At 44.9% G+C, this 16,859-nt stretch overlaps 1 protein-coding gene across 2 annotated transcripts in view; it reads right to left on the reverse strand.

Moving 5' to 3' along the window:
* Positions 1 to 16,859, reverse strand: part of DENND2D (DENN domain containing 2D) — an 81,821-nt gene that overhangs the window by 20,775 nt on the left and 44,187 nt on the right. The window contains exons 1-2 of one of the 2 annotated variants that reach the window (XM_042998173.1): positions 6,136 to 6,475; positions 5,647 to 5,708 (exon numbers count right to left, since the gene is read on the reverse strand). In XM_042998173.1, the coding sequence (XP_042854107.1) occupies positions 5,647 to 5,668 (22 nt within the window). In that variant the 5' untranslated portion in view covers positions 5,669 to 5,708; positions 6,136 to 6,475. Of the gene's footprint in view, positions 1 to 5,646; positions 5,709 to 6,135; positions 6,476 to 16,859 lie in introns of those variants that run through there. The other variant, XM_042998172.1, reaches the window with a different exon arrangement.

The raw sequence follows: 16,859 nt of genomic DNA on the forward strand, positions 1-16,859 counted from the left end.
AGTACAACAGTTGTTCATGATCAACGTGTCCAGTCGGTTGAATATTGTCGTGCCTTAATTTTCTCAACCTATTTTATGGCGGTCCAGACCAAATCACTTCCTCCCTTTAAAAACAGGCAAAGAAATATGTGCACATGTACAACTAAAAAGCATACACAAATATTCATGGAAAGCCTACTTGAAATAGCCTCACACTGGAAATAATCTCAAGTGTCCATAAACAGTGAAATGGATGGACTGTGGCATATTCTTACAATGGAGTACTATGCAGCAGTGAAAAACATCAATAAACCACTGTGGCACACACCATGGCTAGTCACACAAATGTGATGTTGGGCCAAAGAACCAGACATGAAAGAGCACATAATGTAAGGTTCCATCAATATATAAAGTTAAAAACAAGCAAAACTAATATATATAGTATGAAAAGCCAGGATGATGGCAGATTTATGGAGGAAGGAGGAAATAATGACTGGAAGGATACCATAGGGCTTCTGGGTGCTGGAATGTCCTCATTCTTAACATAGTGGCAGATACATAAATGTGTTTACTGTGTGATCATTCTTTGTATTGTCCAGTTCTATGCATTTTTCTATATGTTTCTATATGTTTCATTTTTCTTAGAGAGAGAGAGAGGGCACAAGTGAGTGAAGGGCAGAAAGAGATAGATAGAAATGGGGCTCACCTGAAGTGGGACTCGTGTTTTTACCTGAAAGGGGGCTCGTGTTCACCTGATTCGGGGCTCAAGCTCACCCGACATGGGGCTCGAACTCACGAACTCTGAGATCATGACCTGAGCTGAAGTCAGATGCTCAATGACTAAGCCACCCATGTGCCCGGAGTTTAATTTTAAGAGACTTTAAAAAATACTCATCAGGACCGTAGGGTGACATAAATGGAGGTATAAGCCAGTTGAGAATGAGAAGGTACGGATAACTGTAGGAAAGTTAATTGTGGCATAGTTAGAGGGACATATGGGTTTGAAGCAGTGGGTTAAACATCTGAATAATGGAAACAAAGATGACCTTTTATATTACAACAAAGAGCTTCTGAAGCCGAAGGTCTCAAATCTCTCCCTTTTAGACAGGAGTTTGTGCTCTATATTTGGATAACCTTGAGATTGCTCAACTACACTTTCCTTTTCTAGAGTTTTCCCCAAGAGGCATCAGCTGTGTCTCTTTTGCCTAACTCTGTGTCCCCAGGGCCTGGTAACAGTGTAGGCACACATGACGTAATCAGTAAATACTTGAGTGAATAAATGAATGAATGAGTCGAAGGGTAGTCTGCCCTAAACTTCCATCTCTACGGAGACAGAAAATCACTTGAAACGTTTTGTTCCCCTGGGTTCTACTGAGGTTGCTTAACACCCATTCTGCCTTTTACTTTGCTGGCAGCCTTTGGCCAGAGTTGTATCACATGGGTGGAATCTGAGCATCGTAGCCCCAGTCTCCTTTCTTGAGCCTCGTTTATAGTGGGCATGTGACCCAGCTCTGGCTGGTAAGGACATTATCTGTTCTAGTCGAGGAGTGATCTGCTGGGGATGTCTGGTATGGGTTTCCCTAGAAGGGATGGTGTTTTTCTGCCTCTGGCCATCACTGGGTTTGAGGAGGGCAAGAGCTGCGGAGGCAAAGCCAGCACATGCACAGAACAAAGCCAACGTGCTCTCAGAGTAAGGAGGCAGGAGCCCGGTGTGGCTGGCAGGAGCCGGGAGCACCTCTTGCTACCTTAGGTAATGGCTCTCTTGACAGATTAAGGCAGTGAGCTTTCTAAATACATTTTACATGGCTTCCAACACAAATACACACGCATGTAATATACAAAAACTACAGAAGTTTCACAGGACAATACCACTCCTACTCTTTGCAAGATAGTTCTCCTTTTTTCTCCCATTCTATTGTTGCATTTTTAAAAAGACATAACTGAGGGGCGCCTGGGTGACTCAGTTAAGCGTCCGACTTCAGCTCAGATCATGATATCATGGTGTGTGAGTTCAAGCCCCACATCGGTCTCTCTTCTGTCAGGGCAAAGCCCAATTCAGATCCTCTGTCCCCCTCTCTCTCTGCCCCTCCCCTCCTTGTGCTCTCTCTCTCTCTCTCTCTCTCTCTCAAAAAAAAGTAAACATTTTTAAAAAGACATAATTGAGGCACCCTAAAATCATTACACAAACCCAAAAATGTGTGTGACCTACAGCATAAAAAAATTGGGAGTTTTCTGGTACTTTTTCTGCAAACTCTGAAGTCCGACTACCTTGGGTTGGTATCCCAGATCTGCCAGTTACCAGCTTTGTTCAATTGCCCAAGCTTCTTCACCTCTCTGATTCTGTTTTCTTATTATCTGATGGGAGTAAGAAGGGCACCGACTTCCTAAGGATTGTTGTTCTAAGGATTAAATGAGTTAATATATGTAAAGCAGTTGGAATGGGGAGCCATTGGGAGGTCTGAGCAGAAAACTGACAGGATCTCCCAAAGCTGACTTAGGCATGGTCCCTGCCCTCACAGAGTTTACATTCCTCTGGGGAAAATATAATGCAGAGGTACTGGGATGAAGAGAAACACATAGCGGTCTAGAAACATGAAGAAGAAACTTGCATTTTGGCTGGTAAAATAAAGTCTCATAATCTCCAGGAACTAGGACTGGGAGATAAAATGAATTTGGAAAATTCTATTTGCTTAAAAAATATAATACACTAAGTTTTAGAGCAATGTCAGGTACACGAAAATCTAAAGGAAAGTACAGTGCAGAGCATATTCCCTCACCTTCACCCTCACAATTTTCCCTATTATTAACATCTTGTATTTGTGTGGTACATTTGTTAGAATTGATAAGGCAATATTGATACACTATTATTAAGTGAGGTCTATAGTTTACATCAGTGTTCACTCTTTGTCCCATACTTTCTGTGGGTTTGGGCAAATGCACAGTAACATGTATTCATCATTACAGTATCATATGCAATGGTTTCACTGCCCTAAACCCCGCTCCCAAGCCTGTGCTCCACCGACTTACTCATCCCTCCTTCCCTCCCGTGAAACCCCTGGAAACCCCTGGTCCTTTTATTGTGTTCATAGTTTTGCCTTTTCCAGAATTCCATAGAATGGAAATCATGCAGTAGGTAGACTTTTAAGATTGACTTCTTTCACTTAACAATGTCTACTTACTTTTTACAAAACCTTTCTAGGGGCGCCTGGGTGGCTCAATCGGTTGAGCATCCCACTCTGGTTCAGGTCATGATCTCACAGTTTGTGAGTTCAAGCCCTGCGTTGGGCTCTGTGCTGACAGCTCAGAGTCTGGAGCCTGCTTCAGATTCTGTATCTCCTCCTCTCTCTGGCCCACCCATGCTCATGCTCTGTCTCTCCCTGTCTCCCAATAATAGTAAATAAATGTTAAAAAAAATTTAAAAAATCAAATATGAATAAATTCCCAGCAGTATGATTACAACATTAACGTGTGGTCAACACATATTTGTTGAACTGAATTACAGTCCTAACCCCTTGATTACACTTAGGAATTTCCTAGTTCTCCTTGGCCAGTCATATAATAGGAACAGACAAGGCTCACGGATTGAACTCTTCATATGTGCAGGCACTGTGCTAAGCATTTTATAAACATTACTTTAAATCAGTTTTACCAATAATCCTTTGAGCTAGGTATTACTATCCCTGCTTTATAGATGAAGAAACAGGCTCAGAGATGTTCAGAAACTTGCCCAAACTCACAAAGCAGGTAGAGTTCACCTTTCATTCACACTCAAATGAGAGCCTTATCTCCAGGTTCCTACTTCCATAGTGCTCTCAGACAGATAGCCTGTGTGATTAGAGTAGGCCAGTCTTCTCATTGTTCCCCAAATTCCCTACCTTCCTTGCTGAGGAATTCCAACTATGTATGAGGGTTTTTGTCATTTATTGTTTCCTATATGGGACAGAGCCTCATCATAATAAGTGTCACAGGTCTTGGAAGTATGGAGATGTAAGTGATACCTCCAGACGTAAGGCAGACATATAGTCCTGTCACGCTAGGGAAATGAACCCACCATCCATCATTGTAGGAGGAAAGAAGGGGACTCAAAGATCAGGGAGGGCTTTGTAAATCATCAAAGATTATTAGACATCTCTACCTACAATTAGAAATGTTAAATACCTGATTTTCTCCAATGCTTCCAACTTCTGGCAGGGAAGACTTACAAATCTAATAAGCAAAATATTTCAAACAGGTAGACAAGTCTTGTAAATCAAATATTCCAGCCTGCTAAATGTGGTAAGGTGACACAGTACAACCAAAGCAGCATCGCAAAGACAAATTACTCTACCTGAATGAACACAGTTTATCAAGGTATTGATCCTGTATTCATGCCTTTATTGTCACCCTGCGTCTTTGTACAATTTCTTTGTACAATTTGAACTACATGTGTTTCTCATCCGACCAAGGGAAACTTATAAACCATCTCACTCCCATGACTGCAGTAACTGACATTTCAGAATCAGGGTTTGGTCTGAGACTCTGGATGGGGAAACAAGGCTTGCACAATAATTCCAAGAACATTCTAGATGAACCCTTCATTAATAAGCTGAATCCTTCTTACGGTAACAAAGTCTTCTTAGTCCTATACCTTTCTCAGAATATTGTGCATCTTCTATCACTGTTTTGATTTTTTGAATGGTAACCTCTATCTTTTACCAAGGTACCGTCCACATGAATTTTATTTTTTTTAAGATTTTTTTATTTGTAAGTAATCTCTACACCCAGCGTGGGGCTTGAACTCACAACCCCAAGATCAAGAATCAGATGCTCCACCAACTGAGCCAGCCAAGCCTCTCCCACATGAGTTTTAATTGACTAATTTGAATCAAAACTCTCTTCTCCTTGCCTGAATTGCAGTGAAATATTTTTATTGCCTGCTTGAATTCCATTTGTCTTATTAACCACCATATTCTGGCCACTTATTGACAGAAATAACTTAGAATTATAGAAGGTCAAGTTGGAAAAGACTGTATCCGAGGCATTCCTATGCCCCAGGCTGTCCCTGTCAGGCTCTGGCACCTTTGCTGGCACAGTGGAAAATCCCCACCTTGAGAATGAGAGCCTTCCAGTCCCTGGCCTCCCTGGCAGGGGCAGGGGTGGGGTGTAGGGGTGTGTCGGGGTGGTGGTGAAGTCTTGTTGCAACTAGTTAGTGGCTGTCAGGATCAGAGCCCTAGATGGCTCTGTCCAAACTCCTGTCTTCAGCCCAATGAAGGGATCTGATGAAGAACCATCTTCTATTGTTTCCCCTTTATTCACTTAATGAGCAGAGACAACAGAGAACAGTGAGTACTTAGCACAGCCCTAGAACATGGAAATGATAAATATTTGTTCACTGACTGATTAATGACACCAACACCCAGCTGTCCTGACCACATTCACCCAAATAACAAAGCCCAGCAAGGTATGGCTTCCATGACCCCATGTTTCAACCCCCTCTATCCCTGCCCAGCCCAGGAAGGAGTTGAACAACTGTGGTCGTGGCCATCGTGAGGAAATGATGAAAGGCTTTGAAAGACAAACATGTGAAGAAAGGGAGGAAGAGCGGGGGAAGGTCACAGTGGGCAGGGACCTGGAAGGAAGAGAGAAAGGTGGTTGGGTAGAGAGCCTGGGGGGCAGGACTAACATTACCCTCACAACCATGGGCTCCCATCTGGGTCTCAGAGATGGCTCTCTTCTCTTCCCATTGGCTCCTGCAGAGAAAATCATTCCATCTTAAGTCTTGATCATACTTAAAGAGATGATGTACATAGATGTGTGTACGGACGCACACAAACACTCACATAGGTGCTCATGGGTCTGTTTAACTATATGTAACAAATTGACACCTGTTCCAAAACCGGACTCTACCGAACAGAGCCATTCAAAGTGGGTGCCCTGAGGGAGCCTGCACCCTTGAAATCAGATACCATCTCAAGGGTAAGGGTTAGCCTCAGCCTCAGCGGGTGCCCTCTCCGGACCTGATGAAGAACTGAGAAGGGCCACAGCCTACTTCATTACTTCTTCTCTTCTCAGCTTGCTTTACCTGTCACTCTAACCCCTCTTCTGCAGCTGTCCTTTGCTGAGCATCTCCTGAGTCCCAGACAAGCTGCTGGGTGCTGCAGGTTAAGCCATGCAAACCTGAACTCCGATCGAAGGAGGCACCATCTCAGCTCTCAGAGGACTTTCCACACCCAACGTAACCTGGAGGCTTCTTGTGAAAACCAGGGGAGACCAGTTGTGAAAATGCTCTGAATAAGTGGAGTATGTGAACTAATATTACATCACATATACAGTGGTGCACACAACAGAACTCCCTAGTGTGCTTGCTGCTGAGAGGAAGCTGAAGGTATAATACTCAGCACCCGATGGACCACATGAGAGGTGGGAGGTCTCAACAGCAACCAAGGTGTAAATACGTGGGAAATCATGAGCATCAGGTTCCCAGGGCGAATGGAGCCGTGAAATTAAAAACCGCTTTGTTTTGCTTTTGCTTTCCTCATTATTTTTTCTTTTGGTAATATTCAAGGAAGAACAAAACCCAAAGGAAACCATATTCAGATTGGTACTTATTCTATAGGGGCCCAGACACCAGCCCCCTACTTATCAGTTGCCCGAGTAACAGAAGCCGGGCTGCTGGAGACCTGGGGGTGGAAGGTGGGGCTAAGGCTGTTTACCAGCTTGCTTGGGGAAGGAGGTGGAACCATCACCCACAGCACTAACCAGAGGAAACTGCCTGTTCCCCAAGGTCATAGTAGAGCTTCCTGCCAGAGCACCCAGCATCTGAGTTCATGACTGAGGTGGCCTTCACCACAAAGTCTTTCCATAGATGGAGATCAGAGGGTTTGTGAATGACCAACTAACTGCCTCCATGCTGCCTGGGGTGGGGCTGCAGGTGGAGAGAGGGAGCACCAGGCTTTTGTTTGGTTCTGGTCTTTTTTTTGTTGTTTTTTTTTTCCAGGCTTTTGAATTTCTGTGTTTAAATCCTGGCTCTTTCATTTGAAAGCTATGGGACTCCTTCCCTGTAAAACAAGGACAGGGTATAATGTCCACTGGCTGACGGTTATGGAACTTTCTCTCCCATCCATCTTAATTTTCCCCTTTCTTTTCAGATCCCCGGGATCCCTTTACCCCCCACTCTTGTGCAACCAGCCCAAACTCAAAAAGGAATTTTGCTTTCTTTGTGTCATGGTTTGCTCTCTGAACCAGATCCTGGGACCCAGCTTTTCAGAATTGAGTGCCAGGCAAGTGCTTTTGCTGACAATAACAACAAAAGTCCTCTAAAAGGAATTCTGCCCCCAGCTTTAATATAACATGCATTTCTTTCCCTTCATGGCTCCACCGGTTCTTCCCTCTGCACTTCCCTTTTATCTCAACACAACCTACAATGAATGAGATGGCCAAACCGACAGCCTACCTGCTTCGCAGACTTCATGAATCTCCAGTGCACTGCTCCCCTCACAGGCCATTTTTTAAACAATCTAAGACCAATCATGCCCACCCTTTCCCCCTCCACGTCTCTCCAGTCTTTCTTTCAGGAGCTTATTTAAGAAGTCTTTCAAAACCACTATGCCATCATGCCAACCTGGTAGCAGGGAATATTTATTATATATACCTGCCAAACACGGGGTTGGGGGAGGGTTGTTTTTTTAAACAAAACTACAAAAACCAATCAATCAATGGTAGAAATCAGCCATCACTCTTCTAACATTCTTCCTGAAGTATGCCCCATCTACTCTGCTAATAGAACCTCATTTGTTCAGCTAATAGCAGAAATCTTTTGACTGTAGGGAGAGAAGGCCTCTTACTCTGGCCATAAAGAATGAACTGCAATTTGCCTAGACCATACATAGTAATCTCATTCTCCTAAGGTTGGCGACGTGACCCAATGAAATATTAGGGGAAGTTTGCTGGATGTGGCTTCCAGGAAAGTTTTTGCTTTCTTGGGTTAAAAAAGGACAAACTCATCTGGCAGGGTCCTTTTTGTACCTTTGTTATTTTTTCTTTCCTGGAATACTGATAATATGCCTGGAAGTACAGCAGCCACCTTGAGACCATGAGGCAGAAGAAGAGGGCAAAGATAAAATCTGTTAAAGTATGGCTTAACAGAAAGATAGCAAGAGCCTGGGATACTGATGGTAACCTCAAGTAGCTGACCAACCTTGGTCCCACCAGTCATGTGAAACAAATAAGCCTCCATTTGTTTAGGTCGTTGGGCCTTTGGTTACACATACCTAAATGCAATCCTAACTGATACATAGTTCTTGCTCTCAAGAAATGGGTAATGGCTCAGTGTATACAACTTGATATCACTCTTCATTCTAAATCTAGTGCATGAAAAAACCCTGTCTGCTCTACAATCAAAATATATCTCAGGAGTACCTGACTGGCTCAGTTGGGAAAGCAGGCGACACTTAATCTTGGGGTCATGAGCTCAAGCTCCATATGGGGCTTAAAGCTTACATTAAAAAAATATATATCTATATATCTATATCTATGTATCTATATACCTATATATATATATCTATATATAGATATAGATATCTCAGATTTCAACCATTTCTCATTGTCCTGATATTAACCTGGATTAAGCACCATCATCTCTCACTCAGAATATAGCAGCATTCACTGAACAGACCACCTGTGTCTAGCCTTTCCCCTCTGTGGCTTATTCTTAATACAGCGACCAGAGAGCTTCCACTGACAGGTAAACCAGATGGTATCCCTCTGCCATCAAAACTCTCCAGTGGTGTCTAAGGTACCCAGAGTAGAAGCCAAAATCCTTAAAGTGACTTCAGGGCACCTGCGTGACTCAGCTCCTGCTTTGTTATTATTTTGTACGGTGTCCATCACTCTGCTTTGAAGTTTACTGATATTTTCCTCCTCAAAATCGAATCTACTTTCATGCCCACCCAGTGCATTTTTCATTTTGAACATTTCACTTTGTGGCTCTTGAGTTTCCTTTTGTTCTTGGTTTCTCTCTTCATTGTATTCATGTTTCCCTTTACATCCTTGAGCATAGTTACAATAGCTGCCCCAAGGCCCTTGTTTGTTAATCTCTGTCATTTTCTGGTCTGTTTCCATTGACAGATTCCCCCCCCCCCCCGCCCCTCCTGTGTCACATTTTCTGCTTGTTTTGGGGCATATCTAATAATTATCACTGGACACGGAACATTGTAACTGTTATGTTGTAGAATGTCTAGATTTTGTGGGCAGCGCATTTACTTACACATTGACTTGAGCATTTTGCAGTTTGTGTTTAAGCTTTGTCCGGGAAGGTCTAGAGATGTCTTTGAGGCCCAATGTGCCCTTTACTGAGCATTGAACCTTCTGAGATCCCAATTTAATTTCCTAGCTGCTCAACAAACACTTTCCACCCTGGCCAGTCTTACATCAAGTACCTCTCAGCCCTTTGCGAGCTCTGGTGTTTGTTCAGTATCCAGCTCTCTGGTGGTGGTCTTGTTTGTCCGTCTGTCTGTTTTTGTAACTGCTCTTTGTCTATTCTTCTGGAGTTTCACGCTGTGTAGGGACAGCTTTGCATTCAGCAGAAGATCCAAGGGAACCCCATACAGGTTTTCGAAGCTCTGTTCCTGTATCGCTCCCTTAGCTCTGATATTCTCCGGCACAATTTCAAACAGCCTCTTCCAACTCCTGTCTTCGCCTTCTCAGCTCAGTGAGATGATCCACCCTCTTTACAGGTTCCCCTGCTTCGCGTTGTGGTCTGGAGTTGCCCCAAGGCAGAAGTCTGAGGTAGCAGGGGGCCTCCCCTCACTTGTTTTCCTTCCCTCAGTGTTCACCGTCCTGCACTCTGTGTTGCCCACTGCCTGAAAATGTGGTTCCATATATTTAAGCTAGATTTCTAGTTTATGGCATGAGGGTTACTCAGTCGTACCTGGAAGTGGCCGTAAACACTTCTTCAATGTGTAGTGCATTTCAGCCTCCGTGTCAGTTCCTAGGACACCAAGTTGAGTGTGAGTCCATTGACATGTGGCCGAGGAATTGAACCTCAGAGTGGGGAAATAACTTGCCTAAAACAAAGCTGTGGCTGGAGCTAGGATAATGCCCAGGAGTTTGGGGCTCTTAGGCTGATCTTCACGCTCAAGCTGTATCACCTTTCCCCAGCTTAGCGCCTCTGAACACTCCCTCCCTCTCAGTTCCTTAGAATACAGACTTCTTCAGCCAGCACCCTCTCCAATACCCTCCCCCAGACTAGCTGGGAAATGTCTTTCACGCCCCAGTGGTTCAGACCATTTAGAAGGACTGAGACCCACTCCATCACAAGCCAGCGGGATGAGCTTTCTGGTTCTCCCCACCACCCACTTTGATTTCTGTTTCAGATTTCCCCCAAAGGCCCCTCTCACCAGCCTGCAACAGGATGAGACCACGTCTGGCGAAACTGTGTTGTGAACAGCAACACTTAGGCAAATGGGATTCATCCAAGAATAACTGAGGTAGAAAACATCTGCTTCTGAGTGTGTCAGGCGACAAGGGGCTGAGGGTCACAAAAGGCCTCTTTGCTCCACAAGTACTCATTCCAGGGACTTGCAGGGGGGCCTCGGCAGACAGGCTCCTGCTGCCGGGGTTCCCAGGGTCTGTTCCCATGCAGACAGTGCTTTTTCCCAAGATCATGCCCTTACGAGGTGACTGAATGAGGTGGGAGTATAAAGGCCCAGGCATTTTAGTCTGAATGAGGCAGGCCAGCTCTGGCAGACAGCACTTGTTCTGGAGCTCCCGGCCAGGCTGGCCAAAGCTTTGTCAGGGTTGCCTCAGGACTCTGCTTCCCCCCTGCCCGGTCCTGCCTCCTCCCCGGCCTTTTGCAGGTGACGATTCCTGGTGAATGATCTGCACCCACGTTCTGGCTCCACCTCTGTTCCGAAGCCAACCTGTGACTCAGGGAACCACCACTGGGGCCATCCAGCCCAGGTTCCCTGCAGCCAGGGCCTCAAAGTTAGGCAGTGGCTGCTCATTCCATAGGATGGTCACCCCGATATGACAGGTTTGGGTTCCTCACAACTTTCCACCTCCCTTCTTTATCGGTGTGATAGAAAATTGAAGTGAGCATCCAGAATGTATTGGGAAATAATATTCGAAATTTATCGAGTGTACATTCTGAGCCAGACACTACGCTTCACACATATGGTCACATTTAATCTCCACAAACGATCCCATAGGAAAGGTAACCCTATTATTCCCACTCTTTAAAGACCTTTTCTAGCCTCTGTCTGCAAAGAGTTGGGGCAGGTCCATGGGTAGGTGATGAATGACTATCTCAGGCTCTCTCCAGGGTCTTGGCCCCATTTTCTATGGCATGAGCTCCTGACCGTGGCTTCCTTCTCATCTCTGGCTGGTGCTTACATCCTCCCTTTCCTCCTTCCTCCCTCAGCTCTCAGTTCTGCAGCTCTGGCAGCCCCCGCACTGGCCCCACTAGCAAAGCAGAGGCACTTTCGGTGCCCAAAACCCACCCTTGAAAGTAGGAACATAAGAACTCTCAGCCCACATCCTGTATCTGAGCAAATTTCTCACAGGTGGTTCAGCCCCGGCAAGCCTTTATGCAACATCTTGCAGCCTACCACCAGTCTAGTAACCACCAAATCTGGGCTCCCAAGAGGTCACTCATTCATTCATCCATTTATCAACAATGAACTACCAGCGATGGACCTACTGGGTACAGGGGCTGGCTGGAAGAACACGGATGGACCACCTATTCATTTATTCATGCACTTGCTTACTTGACAATCACTTACTGAGATCCTATTTTGTCTGAAGCACACGTCCTGATGACATGGTGGGAGCCAGAAGCAGTCTAGACCTTGCATTCCAAAGGAAGGGGGGAGGGTTAGAGTCCATTTTGCAACTACTTTACTAAAGAGTCCAGTCTCACACACAAAGTCCAGAAGGATGTACAAGAGACTTTTAGTTCAGGTTGGAGAGTGACTTCTCATGCAGAAGGGGCTCTTGGACAAGGTGTGCATCTGGGCATCTCTTTCTGTTGGTTCCTCCCTAGTTCGTTTTGGGCTGGGTCTTTCCATTTAAGCTCTTTGGGTGCCTTGCTGGTGTACTCTTCCCACCAAGGAGCAAATATGTCTCTGTGAACCTGCTGTCTCCTCTCTTTCCTTGTAGATGGGCCTCTCTTCCCTTGTAGATGGGCCTTTCTTTGCAGGCCTCCTATGTGTTCCCAGGCTGACATAGGCTGAAAAAGCCCATCCCTTCCTCTGCCTAGAGGCACGTGAACAAAGAGCCCCTTTCTCTTAAACCAAGTTAAGGCCTGAACCAGGTCCCACAAAGCAAGCTGGGGAGGCGCCAGGCCTTAGGAATGAATGCGTGTGGGGACAAGCAAGGAAAATCTATCTGGCCATACTTAGAGTGTTTCTTCCACCTTTTTCTGCATGTTTCCATTTGACTTTCCCTGGTGTTCTCCTGCTTTGGGGTCCATACTTACTTCCGCACTGAGCTAGGTTATAGATTCATTCCTCTCTCCCTATCCATCCACCCAACTTTCCTGAGACAATCCTTATCCCAAGAAAAGACTGAGGAAGGGGAAGACAGCACCCTCCCAGGAGTCTACCAGGTGTTGAGCCTCCCGCCAACCACCACCAGAGGGCGCTGCTCCCCCTGGCCTCCTGCGGTGCTGGCTCTCCCCCAGTCCAGGCAGGGGGTGCTTCTGAGGCACTGCACAGGCCTCGACCCAGGTTTCTGTCTGGACAGTGGCAGTGCGTCCGTTACATATTTCATTTTTATTTCCTCCTTTAGCAGAATAGTCTTCTGAATTTTGACCTCAGACAAATCACTAAAGCATATGGTTTCTGACCAAATCTTGGGTTAATAAGTATAGTTTTCCCCACCTTTAAGGATTCAGGTCTCCCCTTGGGTTTAAAACAGAGCTAGATCTTGCCTTCCCAGGCCCCTGTAAATCAAGGTGACCCAGGACTGGCATTTAAATCCGCCCTTATTAACCAAAAATGGGTGTCCTCACATCTCCACCCACATGGCGATTCTTAGTTGCTATGATGCCCCTAAAGGCCCATCAGTCACTCTTGTTCTCCATGAGTACCCAGGGTGACCATTTCTGCCCCCGAAACTTCACTGAGGACTGGCTACAGTGTACGTTTCTGACTTTCCTTCTGCACCTTGTCAATGCCCAGGCCCTCTTTCTCAGCCTATCTCAAAACTCACTTTCTTTCTTTTTTTAAAGTTTTCACTTAAATTCCACTTAGTTAACAGTGTAATATTGGTTGCAGGTGTGCAATATAGGGATTCAACACTTCCATGCATCACCCTGTGCTCCTCACAAGTGCCCTCCTTAATCCCTACCTGGTAAGTAACCCACCCCCCACACCCTCCCTTCTGGTAACCATCAGTTTTTTCCTCATAGTTAAGAGTCTGTGTTTTGGTTTCTCTCTCTCTCTCTCTCTCTCTCTCTCTCTCTCTCTTTCCCCTTGCTCTTTTGTTTTGTTTCTTAAATTCCACATATAAGTGAAATCATGTGGTATTTGTCTTTGACATATTTCGCTTGTCAAAACTCACTGTCCAGAGGAAGCCGGCCTGATCCCTGCCAGAACCCCACCCTGCCCCATTCCATTCACCATTAATACTGCTGTGCTGCTCAGATTCAATCCTTTGCTCCCTCCTCCTACATCTTCCATAGCTCCTGCCCATGTCCTCCTTCCTGGGGTTACATCGGAAGCCATAAATGAAGATTGACAGAGGGGTACCTGGGTGGCTCAGTTGGTTAAGTGCCTGACTCGATTTTGGCTCAGGTTATGATCTCATGGTCTGTGGGATCAATCCCTGCTTTGGGCTCCATGCTGAGCGTGAAGCCTGCTTGAGATTCTCTCTCTCCCTCTCTCTCTGCCCCTCCCTTGCTCGCCCCCTTGCTCCCTCTCCAAAAAAAAAAAAAAAAAAAAAAAAAAATCACAAAACAAAGATTGACAGATTGAACTCCATGAAAACATTTGTAATTGCACGAAGACAATATAAACAAAACATGAAGAAAAAATGAGTAAATTTTAAAATAAATATGAGAGAGGAAAGATCAATTTATGTAATGCAGAGAGAAGGACAACCCCATAGGGATGGGCAGGGAACTGGGAGAGGCAATACTTTGGTCAATAAATATATGAACAAATAATTGCTCAACCTTTCCTTTTAATAGAAGTTCAAATAAGAAGGCACTGTTGTTTAATATAAAAGATATAAAACACTGATAACACCCACTTTTGTCAGAATGAGGGAAACAGGCATACTCCATACACTGTGGGAGGGAATATAAAACTGAAGCTCATTTTGAAGAGTAGTATAGAAATAGTAAGTGTCTGTTCTTTTATACCAGCTCATCTCGTGGCATTATTGTCTGTTACTGTGAAATGTAGAACCAACTAAAAGCAGTGGGAGAGTGTAGCCACTTAAAAGGGCATATAAACCGATATATCTAAACTGATGACACATACGATGGTTTATCTTAAATTTGTGTGTGTGTGTGTGTGTGTGTGTGTGTGTGTGTGCGTGTGCATGTGTATACAGAGGCAGAGAGAAGGAAGAAAACTAGGAATGCTATATGCTAAACCATTAACAGTGGTTTCTTTAGAGAATGAGTAGTCACTTTCATTTTTTGCTTTATATACTTTCATATCCTCTAGGGTTTGGTGGCAACGCACGTTTGCTACAATTATATTTTTTTCCCATATTTCCAATACGGGGCAAAAAGGAACAATTTGTTTATTGTTCTGAGGACATAAGGACGTAAGGTATGTCTGAGGACATAAGGTATTAGAAAGCTGGAACCAAATCATATTTATATCTATGAAGTGGTTGGCATAAATACTCCATTCATGTATTTTGAATTGAGTTTCTTTTACACATTTTAAAGGTTGATACTCTATTTAGCCTTTCATTCCCTATAGTATTATATTTTGTTGTATTTATATATTTGCCTCCCTAAGTAGAGTGCAAGTTCCTCGAGGCAGATCAGAGGCATCCCTTATAAGCTCCTAGCAGTTCGCTGCAAAGTGTAGATTTTCCATGAAGTTTGCAGTACTTGTTGGCTACTGAGTCACTGAAAGTCTCACTTCCTTTCTAGACCCCAACCCCTCCACCCATATTCTCTTCCTCTTCCTTGGTGGGGCTTTGAGTTTAGAACATACTAATATCTGTGTGATTGGGAAAGAGCGAAGGTCTAGTAAGGAATGTCTCCAATTCAGGGTTTGAGTCAGAATAGACAATGTAACAACGGAGTGGAAGACCCGACTTGGGATAGAATCCACACCTCGGAACCAGAATGAGACTTGCTTCAGAAGGAAGTCTGCAGGGGTGCCTGGGTGGCTCTGTCAGTTGGGCGTCTGACTCTTGATTTCGGCTCAGGTTATGATCTCAGGGTTCATGGGACTGGGCTCACGGTTGATGGTACACAGCCTGTTTGGGATTCTCTCTCTTTCTTTCTCTCTGCCCTCTCCTGCTTGTGCTCTCCCTCTCTCTCAAGATAAATAACTTAAAAAATAAAAAAGAAGAAGTTCTGCAAACAATTATCATGACCCTGAAGGTAACAGAATCCAGGATGGGCTGGAAGCGGGCAGTGGGCTAGCAAGAGCAGGACACAGGAGACTGAGGGAGACTGACTGTCTTCACATATTTGGACTTTCCCATTCTTATGTTCCTTTGCCACCTGCTGCCTTGTTTTCTTATCGATTACGCTGGTTCTGTCCTTTTGATGGCTTTCCCACAGACTTTTGAAATAATAACTGTAGTCATTTTGATTACCATTTGTTGAGCACAGTCTGAGTCAAGGGCTTTCTTTTTTTTTTTTTAATTTTTTTTTAACATTTTATTTATTTTTGAGACAGGGAGAGACAGAGCATGAACAGGGGAGGTTCAGAGAGAGGGAGACACAGAATCTGAAACAGGCTCCAGGCTCTGAGCTATCAGCACAGAGCCCGACGCGGGGCTCGAACTCACGGACCGTGAGATCATGACCTGAGCCGAAGTCGGCCGCTTAACCGACTGAACCACCCAGGCACCCCATCAAGAGCTTTCTTTACATGTGTAGCAAACACTGACTCCACCACAATATTTCCTTAAAAATACATCAGTCTGTTTTAATTTTCTGAATCAGAATAAATCTGATCCTATGCCCTTAACTCGCTGGACTGATGAGAAATGCAATCTCAATCATTACTAATGCTCTGTCCCTCCACCCACAGCTGATCTTACTTTAGTCCAGACATTCAGGAGTTCCCATGGTCATTGTTGATATGCTCCTGCATATCAAGTCTACCTATTGCCCTAGAGGCAGGTGGTTTGGATGCCCTTGTCACCCCTGGGTTCCGGGGGTCCTATGGCCTCTTGTGTAGGTAGGAGCTGTTGCTGACCTGCCAGCCAGGCCGAGATGGTCAGAGCAGAGAAGCAGAGGGCTGGAGAGGACTGAAGCCCAGAGTAGTTTGAGATCTCCTAGACTAGACCGCTGGGCAGCTGCCTTCAAGCTCTGAGCATCTACGGTTTAGTGACTCCATTCAGGCCTTATGTTACTAACTTGGGCTTTGAAATATCTTTTTGTTTCCAGACTTAACTTATACCACAGTAGGCAGGGTGACCTTACCACATGCTCCTTCTCCAGGAATTCTTGTGTAGGATTCTTGGAGGCTACACGGGGCCCTCCAAATCTCCCCCTCTAGGCCTTCCCTTCACTTCCTCTCAGACCTTGCACTGGGCCTGGCTTTGCTCTCCTGTAGCTGCTGGCTCGTTCTCTGAGGCACGAGGAAGAAAAAAATCATTTTGTTCCAGCAAGCGTGGCCTCATTTGTGCAATCTTGACCCTGTGGTGTAAGGCTGGGGTACAAATGGAGGCTTGTGTATCGTGTGTTTAAATATTTAAAA

This window comes from Panthera tigris, chromosome C1, assembly GCF_018350195.1.
Source record: "Panthera tigris isolate Pti1 chromosome C1, P.tigris_Pti1_mat1.1, whole genome shotgun sequence".
NCBI classification, from domain to species: Eukaryota; Metazoa; Chordata; class Mammalia; order Carnivora; family Felidae; genus Panthera; species Panthera tigris.